The sequence below is a fragment of the Pseudochaenichthys georgianus genome, chromosome 7 (assembly GCF_902827115.2).
Source record: "Pseudochaenichthys georgianus chromosome 7, fPseGeo1.2, whole genome shotgun sequence".
Classification (NCBI taxonomy): Eukaryota; Metazoa; Chordata; class Actinopteri; order Perciformes; family Channichthyidae; genus Pseudochaenichthys; species Pseudochaenichthys georgianus.
The window spans coordinates 7,747,094-7,763,607 of record NC_047509.1 but is presented as its reverse complement, the minus strand read 5'-3'; the positions used below and the strand labels follow the sequence as shown (position 1 = coordinate 7,763,607).

The following is a 16,514-nucleotide window of genomic DNA, read 5'->3' as shown; positions in this document are numbered from 1 at the left end:
AACAGTCGCAAGTCTAGTGGTGATAACATGTGGACACTGTATGGAAGTTTATTGTGATGTGCTCTTGAGTGTTTAAAATGTAGTATTCAGAAAACTGCAAGCATCATATTTGTGTGTTATATATATGAACAGCTGCATACCAATAAGAGCTTTTCACAAAATATATGAAACTGCAGCCATATGTTTTAATTGGATGCATATAACATAATTTACTTAGGCTACTACCTACGAACAAAATGTGTGTTAAACTTATCCATGAATTATTGCTTTATACAATCTTTTACGATGTTTAACAACATGTACAACAAATACAAGTGAACGTACAGTATATAAAGTTTTATTATAGAGAACTCCGGTCTCCCCGTGTTAATCCGCGCATGCGCTCTGCCGCCTTTGTCCGCTAGGGCGGTGATCTCTCTCTCTCTCGCTTTCACACACACGCACACACACACACGCGCGCGCACACACTCTGTCTTTCGGTCTCTCTACCACTCTCTCTCTCTGGGAAAAAAAACCCGAGCAAGAGGAGAGCAGCAGAAGGGGGAGGACTGAGGCGGACTCCTTCTTCTTCCGATACAGCGGCGGCGGCAGGATATTTATAAAAAAAAATAAAAAAATCACGCACCAACCCCCCGGTGCGGAGGAAGAGAAAAGCCACACGGATGTGCCTCCGAAAGCGCAGCGGATACCGCCCTCCGGACCTTATTAATGCCAAGATTGTGAGTATCTGATCGGCTGCTGAAACCAGCTTGAACACGGGGAGGGGAGGGGTGCTCTTCCAGTTTAATTTCCCCCTTCCCTGGTCTCCAGTCAGCGGCGGGGCTGTTCCTCGCTCCGCGGTGTTGAGGAAAAGGTCGGTCTCCGTGATTCCTCCCCTCTCTCCTTTCACTTGCTTCCTTCTCAAAAACGGGAAGCAGAGATAACATCTTTGGGGAAAAGAGGAGAAGGAGTCGAGCGAACCATTGTCTTGTCACCTTTCCGTGTTGTAATGTTTCTTTTAAACGGGTTCGTACGGTGTCTTAATGACACCATGTTTCTGTCAAGCGCTCCGTCTTTAGCTGCTCTTTTTTATTTTTATTTATCGTTAACATAAAACAGGACGCCGAAAATTGACAAGCAGTGTATTGGTAGAAAAAACTAGAAGGAGTAAACATGGGTTTGTTACTTTATTTGAGTTTTCCTTCTGTCATTATTACCTTCTTTTAGTTGTCATGTTTAGTAAGTAAGTGTGTGTGTGGGAAAGAAAGGGACTAGTCTTCAGTGTTGATAACCATGGAACCTTCAAGGCATGTTTCATAGGGAAGAAAGGGTTCAGTTGTAACACAGGTCGTCGAGGCCCATGACAAACAAGCATGTGACAATAACATTTAGCATCAAACTGCATTTGTGTAAATGCAGTCCTTTTACTGCAACAAGTTATTTATTTTGTATTTCTGACTTTCTTAAGCACATTTGGTCTTGGCAACCAATGGCACGTTGTCTTAGCCATGGTAGTACTCCCAATTGGACACATACAGCTGCTGACACCACTGATGCTTAGTTCTTCTGTAGGCTAATGTCCACTTGACTGATGGGTTCTATACTACATGCGCATTAATCTCTCTGCTACCACTTGTAGTGAAGTGGCCACATTTTGCAACAATTTTGCTGTATATGCATTCACAAAGCCTTATTGTGCACCCTCTGTGAAATACTTAAAGATGGGAAAAATACATATATCTAAGGATACACTCAGCAAGTGGATTGAAAAATTGAAAGAAGCTGTCCTAGTTAGCTTTAAAGCTAATTTTGTTTGATAAGTTACTTATCTGGCTGCATGAATGCCTAATCTAACGACCCATAGGGGAATTTGCTGTCGGTTATCAGTGTTACAGAATCAGTTGATGTTGTTGTAAATGTCTGTTTTTGTTTTGTGTTGGTGAGTATGCTAGCTTTCTAGGTAGCAATTTGCTAATTTGAGAATTATGCTTCTCTCTAGTGCTTGGTGCTAACCTCAACAACATGTAGAAATGTCTCTCAGGCCTCCATTTTTTTTTTATCAAAAATGCAAGCTCTGTCTCTACAAAACCATTGACTCCTTGGATAACATTGCATCCTTTGTCGCTGTAGAATCCAGCACAAAAATAAAGTATTTTTATAAGCAGGTGATCTCTTTGGAAGAAGTGAAGACTGGCTTTTATGTTGCACAGCGCCCTCTACTTAAACACGTGTTGAAACATTAATGGTTTGTTTGTAGCCTTAATGCTGCCAGTCTGCAGAGCCAGTTGGCAGCTTTGTGTAATGTTAATCTGCATAAACACACTCAATTACCCAACACAAAACCAAAGATTATTTGGTAATTCCTTTTGTTGCCTTGCCCTCTTTAAACATTAACAACTAGTGATATGATGCAGTTTAATATCCTTTGTCCTATATCCTGAATCTGTTATTTTAGAACATACTGATTTCCATCTTTGCTTTCAATAGATAAAAGGCCTGGGATGGTTGTTGGGCTAAACACTGAGTTGAAGGCCTGATGTAAAATGTGTCAATGATAGCAGAAATACAACATTGAAACACACTGACCAAGAGAACCATGTAATATAGATTGGTCATGTCTAGCCAATAATCAATTCACATAATAAAGTTGGTATTGTTGCAGATTGGATTGGTGCATCCCCACTCCATTTGCTAGACATACAGTAGAGGGTATGACACCCAAGGTATGTTGTTCTGCTGCGTTTTAGTTGTTTTAGTTTAATGAACAACATAAGTGCCTTAACAGTAAAATCCAGAAGTACTTTTACAGAAGTAAAATGATGTTTTTGAAAAGAATGATACTTGATTGCAACCTTATAATGAAGGTAAAGGCAAGTTGTTGAAATTGTACCATATAGCTGAATGTATGTCTTAGCATCTTAAGTCCCTCTAGGTATCTTAGGTTTACAGGTTACTATAAATGAAAAAGTGAAAAGTACAGTGGCTGCTGTTCCTCGTAGGACTATGAGTTCCTATATGTTCAACATGGGAACAAAACGCGAAACTTTGACAGAGTTATGGCCTTGTACGCCTACAAATAGAACTCAACCCAGACCATAATATGTTCCACACAGATATAGTGACACAGTACAATTCAGCTGGTATTTGGGACATTAAAACAAAGAAATCACTTTACGATTCCTTTCCTTTTCACGCGGTGGTTTTGAGTGTATAGTGACCTTGCTGTGCTTGATGGTACGTTTATGTATGAACTGACACAATGAAGTTCCTACATGCTACTCCTACAGCCATGCAGTAGTAGTCTTAGGTTTATATATTATCTTGTAAAGCACAACCTTAGTGTAAGATGTAGCTTTAATATTCCTTTCAGGACTTATATGATTCTTATATAATTCCTGTTTATGACCATATACGGTGTTGCCTCTGGCCAGCACTTTTAGGAGGAAGAGACACAGAAAAGCAGAAATGGCTGTTGTGTCAATGTACAGCAGAACAGAGAGGATATCAACAGATTTTTTAAGTCTCCTTCACTTTGTAGTAAATGCAAATGAATCGTACTGGACAGCTTGGGGTGAAGTTATTGCACAAGAAGGTTCTTTTAAAACCAGAAATAAAGGTTGAATAAGGTGTCGTACTTCTTTGAAAGCAGACCTCTTTGCATTTCTTCTCTGTTTTCCATTTGGTGTGTCCGAGCATGTGGAACTGCTGGCTATCAAATGTCAACATCCATCTCCTTTTATCCTCGTAAATCCTTGTGTTTTGAGGTCCATTCTTGAAGCTGGTTCGAATTACACCCTGTTCACAGAAAAAAAGAAAGCCTTTTGAAAGGGAAGTGAGATTTCTTTGTAAGGTCTGGGCGAGGTTGGTGTAAAAGCCTTTATCTTTTATCCTACGTGACTGCAACAACCAAGTACGAGGAGGAAAAGTATGATTAAACAGCAACACATTTAGTGTTCAAACCTCCTCACAAATCATTGGCGTCCTTATTCAGAGACTTTGTAACATAAGCAGCAGTTGTATTCTGCTTCACCGTGGAAAAAGGGACCAATAGTATCAGGTCTCAGACATGGCAATCTGGAGCTATTTATGGGGTCCCAACCCGGAGATTAAGAAAAACTCCACCTTTCAGATATTGATGTGTACTCGGTCAGGATTTGAGACTTTTTTTTATTTTCTTCTTCTTGTTGCCAGTTGGTACACACTTCCTTTTCCTGTGTCTTTCTTCATATTGTCTGCTGCTTACTTCCCCCTTTGTTTTAAGTTGGTCATACCATTTTCTTCCTCTGTCTCTCTTGCTATTTCTGAACCCCATGCCCACACTTGTTTTCTTTTATTTCTTTTGTATCTTATCGTTGTATCTGTCTTCATGCAAACCTTTACTGTGGTGATTTGTGTCTTTGTGTCGATGCATCTGGTTGCCATTCACAGAGGTGTGTGTGCCTTTTTATTATCTTCATCATCATCATTAGCTTGTGCAATGTGTGTCTGGTGTTCTGGTCACTTCTTGTTATTGGTTTGAACTTTTTAAATCCATAAAAAACCACACCAAACTAGCATTCCCATGTCATCACTGATGTCAGAAGAAAACATCTCCCAAACATCAAATGTTTGTCCAGCAACCCTTTTATTTTTGTTGGACCACCACACATGTATGAGGTCATCCAGTGGGACTTTGAAAGGATCCCATCCAGAGGTCGGAGAATTCTCTCAGCCCATAGAGGACCCATGTCATATTTCTATTAATGAACTCGACAAAAAGTCACCAAATTTGGAGTTCCAAGTGATATGCTGTCCACGAGGCCCTCAAACACAAGCTGCTAATTGGAGACGGCAAGATGTATTTAGTTTAAACCAACTGCACATTTTCAAAAAAACATTGTTTTTGTTCAAAACCTTAAGATATGTACGTAAATGAAGAATCTGAAGCCAGGGAATGTTTGACACAATGCTCCGATTATGACTTAAATGTATTGGATTGATCAGCTGTAGATTGTGATGTCATGTGGGTTCTTGCTAAAAGTCTTGGCAGGCCAAACAATCGAATCAAAAAGTGTTTGGATGAGTTGCATTGACAGATATCAGATTGAATTACCAAAGTCAGATGTTTTTAAGTATCAAAAATCAGTTCTGATATCTAAATGATAAACCAAGCAATAAATTAGCACGACTAATATGATCAGCGGTTACACAATAAAGCCCATATCAGCCAAATACATTTAGAAACAAATACATTCCTCGTTCAAAATGCATATCTGATCTGCGCCATATGTCAATTGAAAAAGTCAGAAATGGATCACCTCGGAGCGCCTGGCTAGCCAAGTTATTTGTCGATCTAGATTTGGTTCCAATTTGGATCTTTTGTGGTTTACGCACCACTCGCTATCACTTTGTTCCTCTTAGTTATCCACTACCAAATAAAGAATCAATACATTGCATAGAAACATCTTAAAAAAGTGTCACCTCTACCGGGAAGTGTGGCCTTAGGAGTTGTCCTCACTTGACAATATTTCTTTGGTAATGAAATCTTCAAAATTCTAATTAAGCTTAAAGGTGGGGTAGGTAAGTTTCAGAAACCGGCTCGAGATACACTTTTTGTTATATTCCATGGAATGCTCTTAACATCCCGATAGCAATGAATATCTTAAGTGCTTTGACAAAAAATCCATAAAAAAATGTCATCTGTAGAAGCCGTAATACTGTAAAAAGTACAACCAATCGATTGGATGGCCTACCTGCCCGTCAGCCTTCCATCGGGGCACAAACTTATCTCGTGCCCTCATTGGTCATGTGTGCGTTCGTGTGTGTTGGAGGAGGGGCTCTGTAAGGAAGTGGCAGATTTTCTCCGGTTGTGTATTTTCCAATTCTAGCGATCTCGAGCCGGTTTCTCAAACTTACCTACCCCACCTTTAACGTTGCCTTTAAAATCTAATCAAACAATTACAGGGAAGGTATAGGGCCCCTTGCCATTATACCAGTGTACTCTATTTAGCATTTTAGTTCAGTATACTCTCTTTATGGCAATTTGTGTATATTAAAAAGTGGAGCTCCGCTTTTGAAGTCTCGTTTGACTGGCACACTTATTAGGTTGGGAGCGAAACTTAATTACTCTACTTCTCCAGAATTACTTTGGAGCTCCATTAGCTTTCCTCATTGAAACTAATTGACATGATGAGCAACAACCTTGCTACTAATCTCTGTCCCATGGTTTCAACGTGAAATTCAAATTACTCACTGGAAGGAAAAAACAAACAAATAATCTATCGAGTTAAACTTTCGCTGGTCAGCTACAATTCAAGAATCTTGTAACCCCAAGCTTTTTAACTCATATTTATAAAGAAAACCTAGCTTTAAGTTGTTTTGATCTTGGTATAGTCCAATATTCACTGCTGCTTTAACTCTGGGTTGGTACACGATTGACTGGGGATTAAGCCCTGTTCCCAAAATGAATTGGTCCAGTGTTGTTTAATGTCAAGCCATGTTCTGGTCCAAAACCAGAGCCCTTGTTTCGTCAATTATTCACGGGTTGTATATCCTTGATTTGGTTCAATATTATAGAATGTTAAGCCCTGTTTTGTTTGAATAGTTTGTGGTGTTTTGGACTGCTTTGGTATTAGTACATGTTTGGTTTTTAAGCCTTGGCTTGGTGTAATTACTGATTATTTAACTTTGGTTTGGTTCAATATCTGTTTGGGTTTTTAGTCTTGGTTAAGTGCACTTTTCAAAAATGTTAAGCCCTGTGTTGGTTCAATAGTTATTGACGCACTGTGAAGACGGGAGGGCTTGTTGGTCCCTCTCTACATTCACAGAGGGCCCGCTATAGTAACTCAACGAGAGAGTAATGTCAAATGACAGTACAATTGACCAATCATATCTTCCCTCTAAATGGGCGGACTTTATGACAAGTTCCGCCCGCTGTGAGGTCTATGCAAGAGGTGCAGTGACGCGTCCTAAAACCCGGAAGTAAGCTGCGCTCGGATTCCCTCGACAGAAAGCAGTGGGATTTCTCCAGAGGGTTTTAGAAAATAGCTGGAAATAAGGTCTGTGGAAAACGAACCTGTTAGACAAATGCACGTTTTGTTCAGCCGGATAATATCCACATGTCTATCCTACTTTTATTATTTTCGAATCATAAATCTAAACGATAGAATGATCGATAGATTTATAATTAGCATAAGTTCGTTCATGATGGCTCACTTCAGTGATGACATCGTTGCGAAATTATTAACCGAATCATTTTCAAGATTGCGTTACAATGATAAACTGGAGTGGCAAAGGATCAGCTGCATGACCCGCAAGTGCTTCATCCAAAAGGACAGGAGGACGGACTTTGTGTTTCAGTGATTTATCATCAAAGGTAGGCCTAAGTCATTTTCAATGTGGGCCGCCGTGCCGACTTAATTCATTTGTAATTGTTACTTGGCTGTGGGTGCCCTGTCATGATAGGTGTTTATATAAATGGTGTTGTTCTGTGTGGTAGAGGGTCGCTGTCATTGATGCGTTTTGCACCCCGGGCCGCTGTTTTGATATTCCGCTGAAGCATACGCTGTGACGTAATATCTCTTCGAGGGAAGGGGGGTCAGAGGGCCTAGGTATAAAAGTCACGGCTCGCCACTGCTGGTCAGTATCAGTGTATTTATTACCCATTACAGGAAGGCACCTGATTCAGTATTCATATTATTCATTTGCTTCATGAAGTTTAAATGTGTGAATGTAAGAAATGTCCTCCATGATTGGATGTACAGTAGAATGACCTGACCGATACCATGACGTAACATGAGAAGACTTTCTGTAACTCTTGATCAAATCATCTTGTTAGACTACCTCAGAATGTTTGCTTAAGAGAGGTTTACAGAAACACACACTCAAAACACACACTGATTCGCTTTTCCTTTCACTGAACTTTTGGTCAATTAAAACTTGTTTCGGATTTTTGAAAATGTATGCTTTCAGAGTATTTAAGAAAAATCCTTACGATGACAGGTGGATGATTGGAACACACGCACTCATTATGGCCTTTTTCTCTCTCCCCTCGTGTGTGTGTCTGTGTGTGTCTGTGTGTGTGTGTGTGCGTGTCTATGTGTGTGTGCTTTCGCCTTTGTACACTTTTTATTTTTGTGGATAAATATACGTTTCTTGGTATTTGTTGTGCATTTGGTGGTTGTTATATATTTTGTGTGTGTGTGCGCGCACCTTTTACATGTGTGTAATTTGTGTTTTTGGAATGCATGTTCTTGTGGGATATCAAACATTTGTATGTATGTTATTGTGTTGTATTTTGCTTTGGTGTGGCGTACTTGTGTGAATGCATGTTTGCACGTATATACATTTGTGCGTTCCTGTGTGTGTGTGTGTGTGTGTGTGTGTGTGTGTGTGTGTGTGTGTGTGTGTGTGTATATATTTAAAGGAGAGGTCCGAGGCAGAAGGGGGGATGACATGCATGTGTCCGGCCTGCTAACATCGCTGACGACTCGCACACTAACCGACTGCCCGCCCTCGCGACATGACGGACGTACTGGTAAACCAACTGCACCTCTTCCTCTTTCTGTCTGCCAGGTTTCCCCATCCTGCTTTCCTCTTTGTCTGCAACTCTTTGTGAATGTATTTGTTTCACCGTCTGGACAATGTTTTTGAAATACAACATCCTATCTGCTATCAAAAGAACAGGCTAATGTAAATTATAGAAATAATACATGTGGTCCTCCGCATAAACTATGAGTTGTTAGTTGGGAAGTCCTGAACCATTTCCTACTACACTCTTTGATCTCTGGGCTAATGCTGGAACATGTTGATGAACATGTATCCCACACGCTGAAATAGATGTAGCTACTTAATATGTCACCTCATTTTCAACACGCTAATGAATTGAAACAATGGTATGAATACAATCTTCATAAGCTTCAATTGTTAATACCTGACGTGACGATATGCGACATACATTGGTAACGTGAAGTCGGATGACTTTGGAGTTGTGTACCCCAAATCCGAAAGTAGGCTCCCAAAGCATCACAAATCAAATGTGTGGAGCACGATCATTCATGGAGACTTGGACTGCATTTTGGCCAAGCGTTGATCTTGAACAGCACTTCAGAAATGTGTCGGGCCATGACTGATGACATTTGAAGTGTCCATGAAAACACAAAGTATACAATTTGAGAAAGACCCAGTGTCATTTCAGTTGTTAAACCCAAGCACAGTTTTCTGTCAACGTGACTAAATTACAATACATTCCTTTAACTTTTTTAAATATTTAATCGGTTTCAACCTGAAAAATCCAGTATTGGTTGAGTTCTACCGTACATGTCGTGTCAGTGTTTTCTACCCCCTAAACTGTCTGTGAAATGTCCACATGTTGACTAAATATAACTTCTGCCAGCTTGTCTCTCTTATCTGCTTGTTTTTTCTCTATCTCCTCTCTCACTCCCTTTTGTAACCTTCTATCCTTTCCTCTTATTTTTTCTCTCACTGTCTCCCTTACTTTTTTTCTTATCTTACTATCCCCCATTCTTCCCATTCCCTGCACTCTCTCTTTTTCTGTCACTTTCTTTGCCCTTCACCCACTTTTCCCTCTGCATGTCCCCCTAGTTCTTCTTCCCTCCCTCCCTCAACTGAGTCTCCCCCTCCTTTCTGTTATACTCTCCTGTGGCCTCTCTCTCTATTATAATAATTCATTTGAATGCTCTCTTATGCAAGATGCCATTAAGGGAATTCCATACATGTTGATTATGACTTACAGTGGTGCTGCGTGTAGACCGTTTGGCCTCCATTGAACTGTTGACTATTTGGGCTGTTGGGTCCTAACTTTTGAAAGTGAATAGGCTGCAGGAAACCCTGAGCCATATCCGATTTTATTCCATTGTTCTGCTGATATAACAGCCTCTGTTCTTGTAGCCGAGCTGCAGGGGTTTGATCCCATTCAGCCACAAGAAGGTCCGAAAATGGATCAGATTTGTCTCTCAGTCGGTGGTCTAGTTCATTCTGAAAGTGTTGGACGGGGTCGAGGTCACGGCTGTTTGGAGGCCACACAAAACTGGAATTTGTTTTAGTCTTGAACTTGTGCGCCAGGGGTTTGTCATGTCGAAACAAGAAAGGATCTTCCCCAGCTGTTGCCATGAAGTCTGAGACATGCTGTCTGAAATACGTTGAAGCAATAATACTTTGCAACTTGGGGGCCAAAACCATGAAAAGCAGATCCTGACTAAAAGATTTAGAACAGAGGAGTCTTCTTTTGGCCGCGTAATGTACACCTTAACTCAATCAAAGAAAAGCAGAACAACAGCGAAGCTTCTCTCTGTTTTCTGCAAATAGCTGGCCTCTTTTCTTCACCGTCCTCCTCATCAAAGAATAAGGAAACATTCCTGTCCCATGCATGAATACCTGAAGCATGTATGCAGCTTGTGCGCAACTTAGTCAGATTTGTGTGGTGAAGTGTGGTGTTCTCGTGAAAGAGAGAAACAAGTCTAGACTGGACTCCAGGGGTGTCCACGTTTAGAGGAAGAAAGAATGTAAATGTTGGGTTTTAGCAGCTTTTCCCTTCAAGCCATGATGGCATGAATAGGCCCATGCAGTCATGCCGGGTAGGGTTGGGTTGTTGTGTGTCTGGGTGGGCGTTTGTGTGTGTGTAGACACCAGGTCTGATTCATCAAGTTTCAGAAAGAAACCAAGAAGCCCTATGTGTCACAATACCTCTGACTCTGCTTCCTGCCTAGCTCTCTTTCTCTCTCCATCTTTTCCTGTTGCATTGGACCGCTTCGCGTCTCTCTTCCTCCTTTACTTCAGTGACGGCGTGTTGATTGATGGAAACGTCGGAGCTATTGATAGAGAAAATAAAAAGAAGGACCCGTTTGTTCTTTTCATTCAGTCGTCCATCGTTGATCCACCATTGAATCGTCTTGTCTCCGGTGAGCTGTGCTGCTGAATGGACTCTGTGTGCTTGGTTTGATTACTCTGTAAGTTTCTCAAAGTGTTCACATTGTAGCTCAACGGATAGTGAGGCAAACCCGGGGTTAGTGGTTTGATTCCATCGATAGCTGCCCATGTTGTTGATAGGAGATCTTGCTGCATTGCTGATATGTGATTCAACAACGCCTCCGTGGGTTACTCCGTTGCCTCTCAGAGGAAACTCTTACAACACCCTGGTAGATGAAATTGATAATGCGTCGTCATCAAGCTTTAGACATGGCTGTTTTTCTCAGTTCCTAAAAGGTAGACATCTCTGGGATTTGCATATGTTGTCTGATAAATAACTAGTTTATTTAACCATCCATGGTTCAAACCACAAGGTGTATTTTTAAGTTGGAAAATATGAGGTAGAATGTGCACTTACAGCATTTAAAATACATAAAGTAAACAATAAAGTTACAACATCAGCATTACTTCAAGTTCAAACACATTCACATCATTTTAAAAATCGGATTATTTCAGAATTCACTTATCGTTGTCAGCAGGGTATTTTTGATCCTAGCGCAGAATAAAACGGCATTGGCAGCTGTACAAGAAATGTCAAGTCACATGATTGTTTTAATGATAACGTTACCTACTGTAATAATGCAGCTAACATTGCTTTCCAAAAGTGTTATTAGTTCGATATGCAAAGTATCAACATTTTGTAAAGTCAAAGTTATGTCATTATTTATTGTGTGCAACAGCAGTCTAAAACCCAACGATAAAACATTAACACCATGCAAAAAAAAAAGATTATCTAATTTTTAGATGCAATTAATTAGTAATTATTTGATGGGTTTGAAACCGTCTACATATTTTTTTAATAATTGACCAACAACATAAAGTGTGGAAAGCCTGGTTTTAACTCTCAATATGATTATTAAAATGATACTAGTGGATTAAACCTATGTTTTAATGTTGGTGGATAATGACTGGGTTGGCTAACTATTGTTGTTTGGTAGCAGCTGATCATGACTTTTCTTCCCATTTCAAACGGTCAGCTCCTGTCCATCGATACTAACAGAAGCGTGTAGAGCGCCACTGTCTAAAGTCTGGCTGTGGATGGACACTTACTTAAGTTAACAAAAAGGGATGCTTTAAAGGCTTATTTTCCGACAAAATTCCACAAATCAATCAATGTTTATTTATATAGCCCAATATCACACATGTTACATTTGTCTCCGTGGACTTCACAGTGTGTACAGAATATCAGTATGACAACACGACACCCTCTGTCCTCAGACCCTCACAAAATGTGTTTTTCTTCAGAAGCTACGTGTTTAGCGGTATCTAGCTACAGAGATGGAATTTAGTTTTGATTCATCTCAGTGATTCGTCCTTCCGCCCCCGTTACAATGAGGGTGAAGCGTTGAAAAATGGCATTTAGAAAAAAAACATGGCCGTCTGATGTTATTCTGAAAACAAAACCTTAAGTCTGGATAATCAGACAGTTGTATATAGAATTGTGTCACATTTAATGACTTTGTGTGTTTTCTTTTAACTGTTTTGGATGGAAATTGTTGTTTTAGTTTCTGTTTTAATGGGATGTTAACATCCTCTTGTTTGCCTTTGAGATTCTCTGGAAATGGGCAAGTTGCAGCGTGTGTGCATGTGTGTGTGTGTTCTAGCATTACTATACTTGTGGGGACCTAAATCTGTTTACATAGTCACATGTGGGGACTGGCTTCCCTTAGCACTTTGAGTTTTGTTTACGCAAATGAAAAGTGCGCTTATAAATAACATGTATTATTATTATGGGGACAAATTGGAGGTCCCATGAGGGGAATCATTAATTTTAGGGTGAAGACTTTGGGAACTTTGGGAGATTTGGGAACTGATGTGATTTGTCACTGCACTGCTCTGGTGAAAACCTTGAATCTGTCACCACAGAGCACGTTAGGCTGGATTTATAGACCCACTTACTTACCGTGTGTGTGTTGTAAATTGAGAGAGCTTTAGTGTGAAAGTAAGAGTGCGTGTGTGTGACATTTTCAAAGAAAGAGTAAATGAAGAGAGACAGATAAAGAGCGAGTGGAGAGGCTCACGCTGTACAAGGTGTGTGTGTGTGTGTGTGTGTGTGTGTGTGTGTGTGTGTGTGTGTGTGTGTGTGTGTGTGTGTGTGTGTGTGTGTGTGTGTGTGTGTGTGTGTGTGTGTGTGTGTGTGTGTGTGTGTGTGTGTGTGTGTGTGTGTGTGTGTGTGTGTGTGTGTGTGTGTGTGTGTGTGTGTGTGTGTGTGTGTGAGTGTGTGTGTGTGTGTGTGGTGTGTGTGTGGTGTGTGTGTGTGTGTGTGTGTGTGTGTGTGTGTGTGTGTGTGTGTGTGTGTGTGTGTGTGTGTGTGTGTGTGTGTGTTCAAAAGTGCATTAGCAGTGTTTAACATGTCAGGGCAGAAACTCCTCTCCATTAAAAAAATGTTCTGTCCTCTTTTACCGGATCTGGGCTGTGACTAAAAGTTCACCTGTACTGTACCGTTGACAATCAGTTCAGTTTTAATGCATAGATGACCCTCTTCCCCTGGTTTTCAAACATTAGGTGTGTCATAAGTCTGAGTTTATTGTAAGTATATTTACAGTGGTACAGTCAGAGTTAAGTAACATTGCTGCTTTTTGTGTAAAAATGTCAAGTTCTCTTTAGAGGCGATGCACAGGTGTTTCCAGGGCGTCTTCGAGTGTTGGCACTTCATCAAATCATTGACAGATTTCTGGAAGTGTAAGAGAGTACGCTCGATGGTGTCAAAGTAGTTGGAACTGAGTCGGACAATACAACTTATTAACCAGTGTGGGATGGTTATCCATAGTTAAGTGATTTGACAGGCTCCCGGGACAAAGGGATTGGGATCCTCGTGTTTTAGAGAAATATTTGGCAACATTTGGGAAGAGGTTTGCCACAGACGGTGCAATAACTTTAAGTTAACTGATTTATTGCATGTTTATTCACATAATTAAGACTAGTGGAATTGATGTCCCACGATGCAGTCGTAATAGTTGTAGTCTGACCTGAAGTTGTTAATATTATGGAAATACGCCACAATCAACTTTAAGCTTTACTGATTTGTTTCCATCAAGGTTTAGCTGTTTGGCAAAATATATTTTTTAATAAACAATTGAAGCAGAATGGAAAATCTGTCACCCATTGGCTGAATCTGACACGGCACTACATCTGAACAGACCAACTGCATGGAGACATGAAACAATACACAACATACGTTTAAAGTATTTCATTTTTTTGTTGATAAAAGCAATGTGGTGGCGATTCCCTTCCTTCATAATTTCACCATTGTGTCTTTCGTCCTCCATGACACCGTTCAGAGTGAACTCTCTTTTTCTAATATTCAGCAAAAAAATGTGCCGCAGTTCACAAACTCTTACATTTTAATGTTCTTTACTGTAAAATATTAAACCTCAAACCCACGTCTTGCACACAGACAGACAGGCAGGCAGCAGTTGTTGCTTTGGTTGCAAACTGACAGACGATGGCCTTCTTTAGTCAATTTGTATTCAATCCCAAATATGCAAAACTTTAATTACCTTCCTGATATTTAAGCCTCCTTACTACATGTCTCATAATGTTGTCTTTTTGTTATATGCCTCTTGATTGTATCGTCACAAATCTCCCTGTCTGCCTACTGCAAACAGTCTAGATATTGCATTGTATTAATATAGTTCAAATTAATTTCTCCCTTTCATTTAATCTCTCTCTCACTTGATCAATCATTTTCAACCCCACCTCCCTGTGACGGGAAAGGGGTACCCTGTACGTAATATAGCGACGGGGAGGGGCCCTGACCGTCCGTCAATATGTGACGGGATGAGAGTGAGAACGTGTTTTGCACACACACACACACACACACACACACACACACACACACACACACACACACACGCGCGCGCACACACACGCTGTTGGTGATCAGGTGGTGAGATTATGGTGCAGTAATCTCTCAGATTAATACTTAAAATGAGTGCTTAATTACTTAAACCCTGCTGGCTGGCTGGCTGGCGTGTGTGTGTGTGTGTGTGTGTGTGTGTGTGTGTGTGTGTGTGTGTGTGTGTGTGTGTGTGTGTGTGTGTGTGTGTGTGTGTGTGTGTGTGTGTGTGTGTGTGTGTGTGTGTGTGTGTGTGTGTGTGTGTGTGTGTGTGTGTGTGTGTGTGTGTGTGTGTGTGTGTGTGTGTGTGTGTGTGTGTGTGTGGCACACACAAACCCTGGCAGAGCCTCTCACTGAATTTAAATTTCATCTTTCTTTATTGGCACGGTATGCGAGTCCATCTGTGCTGCCAGGGCAGGCAGAAAGAGAGCAGCACAGAGACGGTGATCTAATCAAATATTTGTTTGATATTTGAATGTATTTATTATTACAATAATGTTAGCAAATATGCATGGGATACCATTTGTTTGATTAGAATAGCTCTAGTGGGATTCTGATGCTTCAGTGGACACAAATGTTGTCATTGTATCTTTAAAAAAGAATAGTGACATAATTACTCTTTCCCATCCTACCGACCATTAGGATCGCAACTTTAAGAATACGTCAAGCCAGTTGATCACAACAGCTAGTGGAACAGAGGCTGTGTGTGCCATGACTCTGTTACACACTCGATTATGATGCTGTGAACGTTTCTCCATATACAAAAACAATTATAATTCTCCTTTGGGCTTCGTCATTCCAACAGCAACATTTTAGACTCTTAATTTCAGAGGAAGCGCTCACCGAGCTCAAGCGAACGTCGTGCAGTAGTTCCTTACTGCATAATAAGTTAAAACTATTAGAGATACAGTCATTGGAACCTTGACATGTGAAAAGGCGGTGTTGCCCATTTGCAAACCTTCATTGTGAAGCGCTTTCAAAAAAGGCCTAAAAACGCATCTTTTTAGAATAGCCTTTAACTAGATTTTTAAATCCCCCACATTATGCCATGCCGGCATGAATGTCACAGCTTTTATTATGTTGTTTTAATTGTTTTTTGTTTGTTTTTTGCTTCACCCCTTTTCATTTTTAATTTTGTAGCACTTTGAGTTTTGTTTACGCAAATGAAAAGTGTGCTTATAAATCAAATATATTATTATTACACAAACAACTTTTTTTTGTGTGTTTGTTTTCCTTTACTTAAGCGGAAGCGAGGCTAATAGAGCAAACCTCATCGTATTAACTTAACCACACATTAAAGTTGTCACAATAAGGCGAGCTATTCGAGCAGCTTCCAGGTTTCTAGTTTGAATTTCTCAATGTGATGGAGGGACATAAATAAAAGCCAGGCAGTTATCACCCTGCTAATACCTTTGAGTTGTGTATTGGTTAGTTGGTGTTTGTGTTGTGTAGCGGGGCGTTGCGCTAAACAACATGTCTGCACTCTCTGTCAACGTAACCAGGAGAAATTAAGGTTAAAAAAACATTTACTAAGATGGGAAGGAAGTGAGGTACCATGTGGGTGTTCGAGTGAGTGAGTGTGCGTGTGTGTGGTTCCGTGGCTTTTTAATGTCATCTAGCTTAATCAGATTAACACTCAGAATCCTGTTAAACACACACAGACACACACACACTAAAACTCACGTGGGACTAAGGAAGTGAGACATCTGCTCAAACTGAACCGCAGCGTCTT

General features: G+C 40.4%; 1 protein-coding gene across 1 annotated transcript in view; it reads left to right on the top strand.

Moving 5' to 3' along the window:
• The first annotated feature begins 458 nt into the window (after positions 1–458).
• Positions 459–16,514, top strand: part of rgs19 (regulator of G protein signaling 19) — a 31,893-nt gene continuing 15,837 nt past the window's right edge. Inside the window, exon 1 of the mRNA XM_034086850.2 lies at positions 459–719. Within this exon, the coding sequence (XP_033942741.1) occupies positions 663–719 (57 nt within the window). The 5' untranslated portion in view covers positions 459–662. The remainder of the gene's footprint in view (positions 720–16,514) is intronic.